General features: G+C 53.5%; 1 protein-coding gene across 2 annotated transcripts in view; it reads left to right on the top strand.

Moving 5' to 3' along the window:
* Positions 1-15,427, top strand: part of VAV2 (vav guanine nucleotide exchange factor 2) — a 141,849-nt gene that overhangs the window by 88,904 nt on the left and 37,518 nt on the right. For both annotated transcript variants that reach the window (XM_062590651.1, XM_062590652.1), the window contains exons 3-4: positions 465-523; positions 12,225-12,293. In XM_062590651.1, coding sequence (XP_062446635.1) covers positions 465-523; positions 12,225-12,293 — 128 coding nt within the window. The remainder of the gene's footprint in view (positions 1-464; positions 524-12,224; positions 12,294-15,427) is intronic.

Below are 15,427 nucleotides of genomic sequence, written 5' to 3'. Positions count from 1 at the left end.
TGAAAATACTCATGCTGGTGAAAATATTTCTCTTTTGGACCACTTTTGGCTGTTCTCCACCAGAAAAAAAAAAAACCAGTCTGTGCTCGCCTCTAACAGACAGATGATGTATCGTTATTGAAAGGCAAAAAGTTAAAAGATCCTCAATAAGATCCTCTCGCGAGGAGAAAGAGCAAAGGAGTTATAAACCTTTGTAATAAAATACAAAGCAAGGCAGTTTTCGGTCCTGCACAAAGCCCGCTGGAGCGGATCTGGGGCTGTTCGGCGAGCCGCGCGGCGGAGTTTCCCGCGGCTGCGGGCGCGAGCGCCGACGTCCCGGGAGCGGGGCGCGCCGGTTTTGGCGGACGTCTGCGGGAGCGGAAAGTCCGGGTGCAAACCCCGAGCCGCGGGTCGCCGCCTTGCCACCGACGCTGCCTCTGTTTTCAATAAGCACACCACGGTTTTCTCTTTTCTCTCGTTCCCAGGTGATATCTGCGGTATCCAGACTCTCCTTCCACAGTATTGCCCAGACCAAAGGAATTAGGTAAGATCCTTGGAATATGATGCTTCAGATCAACGTTTCTCTCTCTCCCTAGTATTTAGTCCCATCTGATTCTTGTTAGTGTGGCTGGGGTTGTTATATTGGGGATAATCAGCCATCGAGGGCACTGCTTTTGGGGCGTAGGTGCTTGTAGAAGCACCTTCCTAGCAGCTCGGGGATAGTTTGCAAGCGCAGTTCATGCCTTCGTTTGCTCTGGCGACTCCTCCTTTGCCCATGGGAGGAACGATAGCGATGGGCTTGAAAAACCAACGCGGCGCGAACGACCCTATTAAACAGAGCTGTTATCCACCAGATTTTTGCAACTGATTTTCTTACTTGTGTGTATTTTTGGTATTAGTCTGGTGATACCTCATCACTAAAACAGCTGATGTTACTGGGAGAAGTTCTCGGGCCGAAGCGCTTTTCCTCCGGTGTGCGTGTGTTGGTTTTCCCTGCCAGCTGCCAGACGCGCTTGCTTTCCTCCGCAAGCTCGTCCTGCTGCTGTTCCGGTCAGGGCGTAGCACAGCGCTGGTTTGCGGCTGCGTCCCGGGTGGGATGGTGGTGGGTAGCTGGACGCAGGGGCAGGCAGGCGTGCGGTCTGCGACATTTCTTTCCTTGTGGATATGCTGATTTTTCTCCACTTATTTTTTTACAAGCAGCATTTACAGCTCCCAACTGAAGTCCCTCATCTTGGAAGCCTTTGGCACCGTAATTGCACAGGAGTAGCACGGAGCTTAGTGGGTGTTTGCTTATCCCTCCGGGTTTTCCCTCCGTATTAACCCTGCTCCTCCTCCCCGTTGGCTGCCCTAGCACAAACAGCAAACGCTGTTGCTCCCGTTAGCTTGAAAGTAGCCCCACAGCGGTGTTGCATCCCATCGCCGCTGGCCCCGGGCGAGCGAGCCCTCGTTCGCCCGCTGCTGCTGGGTTTTTTGCTCGGTTCTTTTTTGCAGCAGCAGCATCAGTTGGGTTAGGATGGGAGCTGGGCTGTGCGGGCTTCAGTCCTGTGGCACGAACGTGGCACTGCTCCACCTGTGTTTTAGGTCTAGGGCTTCAGGAACGCACAAATTAAGAATAAAATAAAACCCCAAGTCTCTTACTTGTCCTTAAATATGTTCCACAGCATGTAGGATAGAAAAATAAAAATGACTCTTACGTGTTATTCAGTGGGAAAAACAGTAGTCTTTCTGTCTAATAATTTCTGCATATGAGAAGCCTTGTTTCACAGGGTAAATCAGATAGCTGTCAGGATAGCTGTGTTGGGATGATGGAGCATTTCTTCCAAGGAGCAAGCTACAAATAGCAAAAACATGGCAAAAAACGATCTTGAATGCAATGTTTTGTTTGCAGGACGCTGCGAAGGCTGGACTTAATGTATTGCAGCTGTAGCTGCAGCCCGTGCTAGGGATTTTCTCCTGCTGTTCTGTTATAATTTCAGATGAGGGTTTTGGATCTCCTTCGGAAAACAGCGTCAGCCTTCAGCGTGTTGTAGCATTGACTTAGCACCTAGCAGGCGGCTGCCTCTATTGATTGCTAGAATCAAAATGGATTTATCTGTTGCACGAGGCTGTTTGTGCAAACAGCTCAGTTGCTGTCCCTCTCCCACGTTTCCCAGCTCTGCTAGTTGAGGAAACACACGGTCGCCAAGACCACCACCCACTGAGGGCTGCGCACCGGCTCGCTGCCGGGCAGGTCGCTCCAGGCTGCTTTCAGACCATTGCATGCCACAGTGACAAAGTCAATATATATATATGTATGTATATGTTTTTTTTTTCCAGATAGTTTTGCATGCAAAACAAGCCTCTGGCTTATTGGTGCGTCCTGCAAAAAACTGCATTTTCTCTCTTTAATTTCAGTCGTTCAGAGGAAAGATGATTTTGTGGTTAGGGAAATGCACTGAAGGATGCATGAAGCTGCGTTCTGATCCCAGCTCTGCTCCCGAGCACTGTACCTGGCCCTGGGCAAATCCCTTAGTTTTACGCATCTTTTTCTCCTCTGTCAAAAATGGGGATGCACGTCATCCCTGGGTTCCCCTGGCTTGTTTGCCCCGAGATCTGCCTGGTCCCGTGGGGGTGTGCAGCCTTGGGCAGCGCTGGGGTTCGATCCCGGTTAGGAGCCCGGGTTGTGCAGCGGCACACTAATACCCCTTTCCTGTAGTTTTTAATCCACGCGTCGCTTTGAGGGCAGCGCGGCGGAGCTGTACTTGGGGTCAGAGGAAAGATCGCCGTCGTGCTCTCGTGGCCTGGGGAGGGAGGAGATTTTTCTTGTTTTCCTGTTTCTCTCCGTTCTGGTGTCCGAACACGCGCAGGTTGCCTTGCTCGTCTCTTCTCCCTTCTTTAGGTGTCTTTCCGTGCTAAACACCCTCTGGTCAAGCTGCGAGTCCTCGTGCGTCAAGAACAACGTCCCGGGGACGGTGGGGACGCTGGAGCGGGGCCCCGGCCCTCGCCTTTTGAGAGCGGCGCGGGTGGCTCCGTGCCCTGCTCCGTGCCCGTCCTCGGCAGCCTCCGGACAAGGAGGCTTTATTTCACGTCTGGGAAACGGGGATTTTCCACTGCAGGCCCGACGCCCGGCCCGCGCGCTCCGCTGTGCGGTTTCTCAGCGTGGCTGGCACCGAACGCTTCCAAGGGAGGCGCGAGGAGCTTGCAGCGGACGGAAACAGCGCGGTCGGTCGCCTGGTAGGGACGCGGCGGGGAGGCTGTCCCGCGCTCTGCGGCGGGCGCTTTCCTACCCTCTCCGAGCGCCCTCGAGGGGAACGTTAGCTCCGTGGAGGGCCCCAAGGATTTTTGCTGCAGGTCCCAATAAACCAGGTTTTTTTCCCCCCCGTGAAGGTTTCCTTTTTGAGCCTTTCCTACGCCGGTGCTGGCCGGGCTCCGCTTCGGCGTCCGCTGGGCTCCGGCCGTCGTTGCACCCCATGGGAGCAGCTCCGCGGGGGTGGTGGTGGGGATGGGATGTTCTTCATCTCCCCGAGATGCGTGTTTTTCCTGGAAGCGGAGCTTTGCAAGCAAAGCAGGAAGCTGAGCAGCATTGGCCCGTGCCGCCGCCATGCATTTTTAATGCGTGCGCAGCATCTGAAAAGGGGAAGGAGCTAGCGTGTTCAAAGGCCTTTTACCGAGGCTCTTCATCTGCCTAAATCTTTACGTAGGAATTGAACCGCTGAAGTGAACTTTCTGCAGAAGACACTGCAGTTAATAAAATATATTTTAAAACATCTGCGAATGGTGCAAAGGAGCGGGGCGCAAAGGTTGGTTTGTCAAGCAAATGTTTCCTGTTGGAGAAGCTACGGGGCTTTGGCCCTGCCGCAGGGAAAGCAGGCGGGAAGCGGCTGTTGCCCTGGCTGGGAGCTGAGGCCGGGTCCCCCTTGGAGGCGGCCGCAGAGCCGCGTTTCGCCGCGGGCGGCTGCGCGACTTGACTCTCCGCAGGCTGCGGTTGCAGGAAAAAACAAGTCGCGTGAACGCTACCTCGAAGCAAACGCGGCCAGGTCAGTCCTGTCGCCCCGGGCTGCGTTTACCCCTCGCGTTGGAACAAATCGATGCAAACGTGGCGCCGGGTCTGGCTGTTCGCCCCTCTGAGCAGGGGGCAGGGTTCAGTGTGCGCTCTTATCCCCGTCGAGAGGAATCGGACCGCGGGCAGGAAGCCTTGCCCACAGATTAGCTGTCCTGCGCCGTCGGGCTGGTCTGAATCAAGCCAGCTGTAGGATCAGCTACCAGGCTGCTCCCATCCGTGAGGATTTGGCCCAAAGGAGACTTTTGTGTCTCCCTGCCTCATCTGCAAAACCTGTGCTGGTGAGCCTTGGTATCGCTCCGTTTTCCCGCGTCAACTTTTCAGACGCTAAAAGCGAGGTCTGCAGCGTTATGGTCCCTGGCGTTTTGGCCCCTGCTGACTTGCTGCGCGCCGGGCTTGAGCTCGGTGCGCTGATGGCAGCCGGCGCCTTCGCTGGTGGCCCCTCGCCCAGGTTGTCCAGAGGCTGGTGGGAGGTGCTGACCGTGCTCCAGTGCAGAGCTCAGCTGGTCTGAACGTTTCTGGTTTTGCACTGTTCACCTAAGCCTGGGCATCCCTCGAGGTGGGTCCACCGCAGGGACTTCCCTACCGAGGTCACTGCTGCAAAGACATTTCCCACCCGACCAACAGAGATGAAGCAGTGGTCTGGGGAGCCCAGCTGTGGACAGGGGAAGTGACTTGCCCAGGGTCATGTCAAGGCTTAAATCTCTTCACTCGCAGCCTGTTTCCTTCACTGGTCAGAAACTCTGTCCAAAACCTCCACGCTTGCTTCAGCAGTTCAGAATTAAAGCTAGAGTTTTGTCTAGATTGCATGATTGAATCTATTTGCCTAACTGGACCTCACTGCAGCGGGGAAGTAGCAGTGAAGATAACGCTAGAAATGAGACATTTTGGTCCTGCCAATGCAACCCAGCTCTTGCAAAAGGTAGGACCGCACAAGCCCTAGCACAGCTTATCAGGAAGAGGGTTCCCCTTGCAGTCCTGGAGGAGGGAAGGGTAATAAGTGGAAACCTTTTATTTGATTTGCAAAGATTCTCCAGCATGATGCAGGCTTCATGCTGATCTGTCCCCCAGCCTCTGGGGATGGCAGCTCAGCCCGGGAAGCAGATCCAGCCATGTGTGGAAATGACAAGCAATTAAAGTCTCTAACGATTAAGCCCTGGAGTGTCTGCAGGCAGCGGTTCTGGTGAGAAGGTAGTTACGGGATCCCGCCTCCTGAAAGGTTGGTTTTACAAGGACTATTTTATTCGTTGCCAATGTGCTCTCCGTAATTGCACTCCAGCCGTTATTTTTTTACTGCTGTTGTGTATCCATTGTACACGCTTCAAGTGTTGCTATAAAATGGATTTAGAAGCCTGTGTAAGGAAATTGTGTCTTGAAAATGCATGTGGTTACTTTGCAGGATGCCCCTGGGGAAGTGGGTCTAAAACCTTGCTCTTCCATGTCCCAGGGCACTCACCTGCCTCATCTGAGCTGATAGAAACCACCTCTACCTGGCCAACCCTAGGCTCCTAGTGCGCATACTATTGCCTTCCTGACCTTCAGTCCTGACTAATGCGAAACCAAAAAGGTTCACACAGTCCTTGCAAGGGAGAGTCTACTGGAAATGGTTTCCTGTGATACAAACAGACCTTTTGTAGGAGGACCATAGAGCCAGAGAGCTCCTTCCTTTGTCCACGAGCAGGATCCTTTGCTAAAAGCTGTTTCTTTTCAGCTAAAAACATTTTAACACATTTATTTTGGCAAGTGTGTGTCCTCACAGACTTGCTCCTCAGAGAGTCTGAAAAATATTACTGCCATGTTTTTCTGTGCGGCTTCTTTGTAGGCTTGGGAGATGCTGAGGTCATGCAGTAAGCATCTGCTAATAAAAGCAAAGGCAGTTTCTCTCGCCTCCTCCCCTCCTCAGCAGCTCTGCGTAATGAAGATACAGTCTTGAAGTGCTCAGCTCTGCCTAGCAATTGCATATGGGACTTGCTGGCTTTTTGAGAGCACCTGCCTTGTCGTCTCTCATCAACTTTGCCCTTGTCCTGCTTCCCACAGGGCTGCCGTCTGCATCGTGGGCCGTCGTAGCATCATCTCACCTTCAAGTGTGAGAGCAACGTGCGAACAGCTTTCTCGCTCGGCGTCAGTGCGTGGGTCGTGTAGCAAAGGTGTTGGAAAGGTCTCTGCGAAATGCAGCCCTTGCTTCAGCGCTGGGAAAGGTTCAGGCTCGGCCGACCCGAGCCAGGGCTCTGCCAAGGGCTAACTGGGCTCAGAGCCATGGTCACGGCCGTGGGCTGAGGCTGGGGAGATCTGCATTCAGCTCCTGGCTCTGCCAAGGACAAATTGTTTCCCTCTGCATCCCAGTGGAAGGGGACAGGTGCAGCTTTCTGTTCCCTTGGGACCATGCAATGCTCCGCTCAGCAGGTGCCGTGTTTCTGAGCACGTCCCATTGCGCAGTAGGACCCTGGTTTTGGTGGCACGTCCTGGTGGTGTTTCCGTGCAAGCAAGCCCCAGTGCCGATGCTGGTTTGGAAGCTGGCAGAACTGGCTATTTGGGTAGATCTTGGTTTTATTGGCCCACGTTTCTCGGGATTGCAGCGGCTCGGATACAGCAGAGGGAAGCTCCGCTGGTAGGCCTGCTGCAGGATTGCCTTGTCTTGCCCTGATAAAAGCCAAGAAGAGGAGGATGTAAAAGGTTTTTGTTTTAATGGGAGGCGCTCTAAAATGGGGCGATTGCGGGCCGTTGTGGGGGTGTTTGTTAACGCGCTGTGGCGTGCGTCCCGGCCCTTGGACCTGCAGCCCGGATTTATCTCGCTCTGCGGTTTCGAGCCCGCGGCCGAGCTCCCGCGGCACCCTCTCCTCCGCCCCGCAGCCCCCGCTATCCGCGAGCGCCGAACGCTGCTGCTCTCGCTGCCGGCTGCATCGGGAGCGCCGACGTTGTCCCTCCTCGCTAAATTTGCCACTGATTTTCAACTGTGATATTTTGAAGCCTAGTTTTACTACTACTTTCTTGCAAGTCAGACCCAGGCCTAGTGATTGGTCCTGCTGTTACCCAGGGGATTTTTTCCTTCTTTGAAAAAGATTCCCCGTTCGATTTCATCCATCTGTCATTGTCAAAGCAGAGCTGAAGTGAGGAGAGAATCATGCTGCTTTCTAGAGCAGAGCATTAGTACGTGAGAATTATTATTATTATTATTTTTTAAGTGCGATAATGTGTTGAAACATAAAATTATACGAGCTGTTATTTTCTTGTCTCATAGCTTCCAGAAACACTCGGTCCAGATTTGAGCTGAAGATAAACCAGGGTAGGTAGCTAACCCTCGGGCACAGCACGCTGCACTGTGCTGAATTCTGTGGGTGCTCTGCTGCAAAATCATCATCTTTGCGTTACCTGATTACATAGCTAGTTGTTTCCCCTGCTGGATTTCTATCAGAATTAGTCTTGCAAGAATTTTGCAAGTTCCAGACCACAAATAAAAGCGGATAATAGTTTTTCAGAGGACGTGTCTGCAAGTTGGCTCAGTATGAGGTGGTGCTTTCCAGAGATGAGTCATGTAGCCCAATAGTATGACTTCAATTAAGTTCAGCAGCTTTTTGGTATGCTCCGATGCGGCTTGTTCTGTAGGGAGGATTGACTCTGCTCTGCCGTGCAGGAATGGCTCACGGGCGTTCGGGGTGTGTTTTTCATCTGTCTCGCAGCACTTTACCAAAATGGTTCTCTGACGTCGTTTCCATTTCACGGGTGGGAACCACAGCTCGGAGTTGTGCAGCCGTGCCCAGTGCTGCGCGAGTCGAGAGCAGAGCTGCTAAAGCAGCCTCAGGCCTCTTCTTTCCTTGCCCCTCGTCAGCTCTCAGCCACCTCTTAATGCAGCAGTAAATTAAATGTTGGCTTAATCTCCCTAATCCCATTGAAGCCCGTGATGAATTTGTTTTCAGTTGTGTGTAAACGTCTTGCAAAACCACATGGTTTTCTTTGGACGACTCCATGAGTGTTGGGTTTGTGAAAAGCATGACGTTGTGCGTCGTCCCAGGAGGCCCGTTAGGGCTCCGGGACGCCAGAAGCGATGGCTGATGAGTGCCCGGCAGGCACGGGGAGGGCGACGGGAGATGCCCCGCTCAGGGAGTGACTCGCCGTTCAGAAGGAAAGGAAGAGGGTGAAGGAAAAAAAGGGAAAGGTTGGAACTCACAAAATGATACCTTGCAAACAGTCGAGGTCTGAGTGCTTCCCTGGGAGAAATGTGCTCCAAGGCTGGAGCCACTTTAAACCCTTACACTCATCGGGGCCTGGGCAGCTGCTAACGTGCAGAAAGCAGCATCTGCTGTTTGGGGCTCTGTATTAATTTGGAGGCGTCGTTTTGAACGCTTCTGCAAGCCAGTCACCAAACGGTGCTGAACCAGCCTGTTAGTAGTGAGAACGATGCTGTTGAGATGCTCGCGCTGACGAGCTTCGAGCGTTTCCGCCTTTAGCACCCCAGAAGCGTTCCTCCTTGTTCGCTCTTGCTTAAGGTGTAAGCACAGGCGGTTGCTTGGGGAATAAGAAAGCCTGTCCAGATCTCTGCCCTGCAAGCGCAGCGGCAAGCAAATGACATATGCCGATGCCGGCGTGCGGAGGTGGGTTGCCAGCAGGCTTTGGTTGGCTGGTGCGATTAGCAGTGCTCGGATAGCGGCTGTGATTAGCAACGCTCGTTTGAAAGCGTAGGAGCTGCGGCCGGCTGGTGGCCTGATGCCCAAACTCGCGCCGAACACGCAGCCGCAAGGGCCAAACCCTTGGTGAAATCGTAGATGCTGCTAGAGCTTCTCAATCTTGCCCTGCTGCTTTCTTTGAAAAGGGGCTGTCGGAGGATCTGGGCGTCCAAGCATGTATTTTGCAAGTGACTGCAAAGTGTAATTACAGTCTGTAGCTACCATGGCGTGAAAACACGTTTCTGGCCTGATCCTGAGCTGGGAAAGCTCAGCGCAGCCCTGTCCATGTCGGCAGAGCTGTGGAAGCCCATTTGCCCCAGCCTGAGGCTCTGGGCCTTACCAGTAATTAAGAAACCTTGTGTAGAAAGGGCAGCAGATGGAAGCAGCTCATGTTTCACTGGTGTCACATACTCATCCTGCTTTTGCAAAGGCTGAAGTGCGATTGCCAGACTTAAAATGGGAATAAGCAGGTCCCAGATGAGCACGCCAGCCTTTGGAGGCTGGAGTTCAGCTCTTGGTAAAGGATGACTCATCTCATCATAGCTCTTGTGGATGTTTGCCTGTGTCACGATAAAAACATTCCCACAGAGCTGCCCCAGAGACCGTCTCCACTGAGCACAGCCTCGGGTGGAAACGTTTTTTCCTAGAGTACGCTAGAGTAAAAAGTCTAGTTTTTAATGATACTAAATAAGAGGAATTTTCCAATTAATACAATTGAATTGGAAACACTGCAAGGCTGTTGGGTTTCAGTGGGCTCGTGATGCTGGACTCTGGTACAGCTGGAGGTGCCCAGGCTTTCTCCCAAGGTGCAATCAATGTTGTCTATGAAGTGGCAGTATATCTGGAGATTTTAAAGAATTTCTCACAACGTTTCTGCTGCTCTTTTAAATAATGCTGTACAGACTGGTGCCAAACAGCGCAGCAGCTCCCGGGGCTGGAGGACGGGCAGCACCGTTCTCTACTGGATGGAGATGCTTTCTCCTCTGTAGTTGTAGGTTAATAACTTGGTCTGCATACATGTGTCCCTGTGCTAAACCCTGCTGGGACTGAGGGGAACCCCAGTAAGGAACGCTGGCGCAGAGGTTCACTGGGGGGGTTTTACTTAGAGTCGTGCTGACCTGGATCTGGCAGGGCAGAAGCCGGAGCAGGGCTTTTCCCCCGGCCGCTCCCCGCCACCTCGAATCTGTTCCCGCAGTCCGCTCGAGCGGGAGACACCGCTCCGAGACGAGCGCCAGCCCGCGGCGGAGGCGGCCGCGTGGGAAGCGGATCCGATGGGAAGCGGCAAAGGCAGCGAAGTGCTGGAGTAATTGAAGGGACAGGGCTGGGCGCGCGGTCCGGCTTGCGCCTCCCCCAGGCGCCGGCGAGCACCCTGGTGACTCGGGTGGGAGCGCTGAGAAAACACTACAGAAAAGCTCTGGGAAGTGTTAAAAATGTTTTTCGACAGCTAGTTGCTGGAGGTTTCCTCTCTTTGATAGAGAACAAATTTTTGCTGTGTTCAGCAAAGAAAAATAACATGAATGTGTATATAAGGGAACATAAGTCAAAAAGAGGGAGAGATTTTAAATACTGGCCGTAATTAGTAGGGCTAAGTTAAATCGTGTTGTTGCATGGAGGCTTTGGTCAAGAGCAACGGCTACGTGGCCTGGAGCCGTCTGAACCCCGGGACGGGAAGTCCCTGCCCCAGGTAACTTGTGGTACCACCTAACGAGGGGCATCAGAGGAGTAAGGAGAGTCTGTGACCCCCTTTTGGGGAAGGAGAGATCAGAGGTGGGTTCCTGCAGTGGGGACGTGGGAGCAGCGTGTGCATGGGCAGCCAGGGACCGAGGCACAACCCAAGCGCAAACCCTGGGCTTGCTCCAGAAAGCCATCCTTCAGCTCCAGCTGGAGCTCCAGAAGGTTGTCCTTCAGCTCCAGCTGAAGCTCCAGAAAGCCGTCCTTCAGCTCCAGCTGGAGCTCCAGAAAGCCATCCTTCAGCTCCAGCTGGAGCTCCAGAAGGTTGTCCTTCAGCTCCAGCTGAAGCTCCAGAAAGCAGTCCTTCAGCTCCAGCTTTTAGCCGGTTCGTTTAGTAGCCTGCTCTTCTGTACGGCTTTATTTTAATTGCATCCTGGGCATCCTCGTTTTAGCCGTTAGCTGCTATTGCACAGACACAGGTTATTAATCCCTGCCCTGCCCTGAGTTTCGCTCCGGCGCTTTGCCCCGGTCGGGGTGAAGCTGGGAGGGCTCGCGAAGCTGCCATCTCCCAGCAGCTCTCGTTAGAAAATGTTTTTCTCTCTTTGATGTCTTACATGGGGGTTTTTATCACACGAACTGACGACACCTCGAGCTGGTGTGTGTGGCTGGAAACGCGTTCTTGTGATTTGAATATTCCTTATGACTCTTTTACTTCTTTCTTTCTGGCATGGGGAGCTCTGGAGAAGGGAATAGTCAAGGATTAAAAGCAGAAGAGACTTTTCAAAGAAAGGAGGTTGTGCCTCATGGTGGATTCTTTTTATTATTATTATTATTATTTAAACAAGCGGTGGCTTAAAAAAAAATCACCTCTGATCCCTCCTTTCTGCCTGGCGTTGTGCAGGACGGGGTGACTCTGCGGCACGGTTGCTTCCCGTCCCCCTCGCCTGGCGATGCTGAGGCCGGAGACTGGTTCTCACGATCTGCTCCGCCACGTGCTCGCGGAGCTGCTGGCTTTTCTGTCTGAGGTTCACATGGCCTTTGCGTTAGTCACGGATCCCTCGGGGACGGCAGAGGAGAGGAAATGCAGATGCACGCGGGCGTTTGGTAAAGGTCCTCGGGGTCTCCTCTTTCCTCGCTGTACCCCTGTGCTTTAAAGCTCCCCTCCAAAATGCGGAGGGCTTCCCCCCACATCTCGCAAAAGCCCAAACATCTGGTTCTGGCAGATGTTGGGGTGTTGAGACAACTACCGAGCGGCTCCTGCCTTGCAAGAAGAGCAAGACGGGGTGCCACCACCTCCCGCGCGGGCGTGCTCGGAGGGAGCAACCGCGGGCCGCGCTCCTGGCGTCCCGGGGGTTTGCGTCCTGCGGAGGCGCGCGGCAGCGCTGGCGCCCTGCGGAGCGCGAAGTCACCCTGCTCCGGGCAGGCGGGCCGCGCTGCTCTCCCCCCTTCCGCGCTTGCCGGCTGGTTTTAGCTGCGCTCGCTGCAGACTCGAGCCCAGTTTGGAAACACGCTTGGTCTGAAGCTGCTCCCCAAAGGAAGGGAGAGGGAAGCAGAGGAGAGGGAAAATTATTGCTGGAGGCTGGATCCAAGAATAGCGAATTCTGGGGCTAGCCAGCCCGCGCGCTAAATCTTTCATTAGCCTGAAACGGGGAGGGTGGGAGAGCAGAGGAGGAAATTACGCTTGGGGGCAGTTAAAAGTCCACGCGTATCCAGTTTTTGCTCCCCACAACGCAAGCATCCGATCCCGCGGGGCTTCCAGCGGGGCGCTGCTCCCGGGAGCCCGCCGCCGCTCTGCGCCGGGCTGAGTTCGGCCGGGGCGGCTGCCGCGGGGGGCCAGGAACACCGATAACGCTGTGACTCGTCTCCTTCCCCAGGCCTTTCCCTTCGGAGGAGACCGCAGAAAACGATGACGACGTCTATCGGAGCTTGGAGGAGCTGGCGGAGTAAGTGGCCTTGCCTTTTAAGGAGGAGGGGATTAAGGAACGGGGGAGGTAGGGTCCGATAAAATACGACAGCAGGGCTCGCGGAGCCGGGCTGCCCGCTTTGATCTTCTTGCCAGGAGATTTTTGTGCTCTTACAATAGCCTGTTTTTCCCCGTGTAGAGCCCTGGGAGACATCGCTTGGTCCGAGTGGCTCAGTTTTTTTTGGGGGGGGGGGCAGCCCTTCCGCGTGCCAAATCCCCCCCTTTAACTGCAAAAACCCTGGGCGTAATTCCTCGAACGGACGGAGCAGCGGTTCCCTCCAGGTGCTTTCTCTGGGCCTGCTGCAGTCTCCTGCCGACGGCGGGAGCAGGTGGGTGGGAGACTCCAGACGAGCGAGTAACGGGTACCAGAAGGCGTAAGCCCGGGAGATGCGCGCGGCGCGGCATCCCCGTTGACGCTGGCGGGGCCCGGATTTGGCTTATAAAGTGCAGTCTGTTACCCAGGGAGAGCAAATCCGTGCGGGTGGGTGTGTGGCTTATACCGTTAAATATTATTGTTCCACAACATAAATAATAAGGCTTCTTAATCCGATGAGTTCCTTATGGCTTCGGTTATTACAAAAGTAAATCAAAAATTACTAGTACAAGGACCAGACTATCCTGGAATCCGCAGCTCGCGGTTTGGTCCTAGCAGCTCCAGCTTAATAAATTCCAACTTAGAAAGAGATCCTCTCAAAAACAGCGTATTTCCCCTCTCCTAATGTTCCTAAAAATCCCTTAAATAGTGGGTATTAAAATTCTGGATTCTCGCACGCGGGCCTGCTTTTAATTGGAGTAAGGCTCGCGCTGAATTCCTGGCGCTCGCGAGCGGAAGGCGCTGGCGGCGTTGGCAGGACTCCCCCGAAAACCCCCAGGGCTGGTGCTCGGACCGCTCTCCTGCCGGTTCCGGCAGCGGCGCCGGTGGGCTTTGCCTTCGCAGGATCCCTGCGGTTACCCCCCAGCTTTGCGTCCGGCGTGGAGGATTTCCAAACTGCTTCTCGTCCCTTCGCTCTGGGAGCTGCTCCGTCTCCGAGGGGCTTAGGTGCCCAAGTCCTGTGTTCAGAGGACTTAGACGTTTAATTCGTGCGGATTGCCAGAGATACAAGCTCTTCTCTCTTTCCGAAAGTATCTTCTCTCTTTCCTGTATCTTCCAAAAAAGTGATGCGATCAGCAGAATTTCTCAAGTGCATTAAAGAAATGATGATGAATAGGGGAGCCAAGGCGCGATGATAAGTTAGCTGCCACTTTTCTCATTATTTTTGCCGTGTTGGAAAAGCCACACATGCCAGCCAGTTAAATAAATGGCTCTGCGGTACAAGACGTTCAAGCCCTAGCAGCTGTAAACACGCCCTTGTCCTCTTTGTCACCGGTTAAGATTTGTATGTGTCCTGCTGCTGCCACCTCTAAGATCGCGTTAGTTGCGGTAAGCGTCGGCGGCTCATCTTTGCGGTTATAGGGTTCCACTTTGGACAGGGAACACGCAGTCCTGAGCAGGATGGATGGGAGAGGCCTCTCTTGCTATTTCCAGACACAGCATCTAAGTCCAAGCACTGTTTGGTTAATTAAAACTCTGCGAGATCTCGAGTGCAAAGACTGCGCGGCACATCGTGCACTCCCTCACCCTGAGCCTGCCAGATGTAGTGCAAATATAGGACTTTGACTGCTCGTCCTCGTCTGTCAGAGACCATGAATGAGGGGGTTGCTCGGATGAGCTGTCTATTTATAGCTCTAAGTGCAGAGTGAGAATGAGAAAGTGCAGGATTACTGGGGCGAGCTGGAGCCTGGCAGCTGTCCGGGAGACTCGGCGCATGCGCTTCCAGCCCGGGCTGGGCAGAGACTACCAGGTCTGCTGCATCTTCAGCCTTCCCAGCCACAACGCTGGAAAAGTGGGTTGAGCTTTTGGTTGTCTAATTTTAGCTGCCTCTTCCTCCTCCCCTTTCCTTGGCTCTTCCTGGTAGTTCTGGGTCTCTCATCAGCAGAGCGAAAGCAGCGCTGTGGCTTGGACGGGGCTTTGGTGCGGTCTGCCTGCCCTGAGGGCCTTGGTTGGGCTGAGGTGGTTTTGGGCTTGTCCTTGTGTCCTGGCAGAGGAAGAGGCTGGTAGAAACTCATTGACTTCCCTGAGTCCTGGAGGAGTGTTTTTTGGATAAGAGACCCATCAATGGTCCTCCGGCTTCTCAGCTCTTCCTCCTCCACCCTCGCTGATGATACTGAAAATGGAATGGGCAGCATCCTTTAACACGGCCAGGTGGACCTGCCGCAGAGGATTTGCCACCCCAAGCCCTAAAGCAGCTCCAGGGCTACAAGCTCGATGTTTGCCAGGGCAATCTTGCACTGGTGACTGCCGTGGACTTTATTCTTTTGCTTTTAGTGAGCTTTCTCTCTAGGCAAGATGCTGCCAGGTCAGCTGGTGCAAAGCTGGCTATCTCCATCCTAATAACAGTAATTGCAAACGCTAGCATTAACTCCAAAGGGAGGATAAAATCTCTTTCCTCAACCCAGAGCTGTCAATGAATCTTCTAATCCAGGCAGTAGATTGTAGGCTCTGATATACACGGGTAACTCACAGTTTCGCCTGGCTTTATTGAAGGATTAGATTGCCTGTTTGGGTGGAAAGAAGATGTGAGAATCTGGCCTTCCAGGCTGAAGCTGTTCAGTCCCGGCGCACCATGCTTGGGATGCCGAATTTAATGCCTCCCACTGCAAGGGACTCTTGTAAACCCTGAAAATACCTGCCCCGCTTTCCCTTCCCATATGGCATTTCAAATTTAGTGTGTTCTTGGGTTGCTCCTGATGCCTACTTTCCTTTTTAATAATGGGGGGAGGGTTGCATATTTTCAGCTCTGACAGACAAAATACAGAGCCCAGTGAAAATTAGTATGTGCAAAGCGCTGGTATCAACAGCATTACGTGCACCAGCGAGACTCAGCAGCTCGCGGGCCGCTCGACAGAGGCTGATCTGCATGTTTTACAGTTCCCCATAAAACTGGCGGTCTCTGGTGTTTCTCAGAGATGTAGCAGGAATGCACTTTAATAAATACGGGATCGTCTGACAAAGGTATTGTTATTTTAATACCACCACTGCTGTTGGTTTGGAGCTTCTCTAGCATTTCTCCCCTA

The sequence above is a fragment of the Rhea pennata genome, chromosome 18 (assembly GCF_028389875.1).
Source record: "Rhea pennata isolate bPtePen1 chromosome 18, bPtePen1.pri, whole genome shotgun sequence".
Classification (NCBI taxonomy): Eukaryota; Metazoa; Chordata; class Aves; order Rheiformes; family Rheidae; genus Rhea; species Rhea pennata.
The sequence above is the reverse complement of the archived record's forward strand: the minus strand, read 5'-3'. Positions and strand labels throughout refer to the sequence as shown.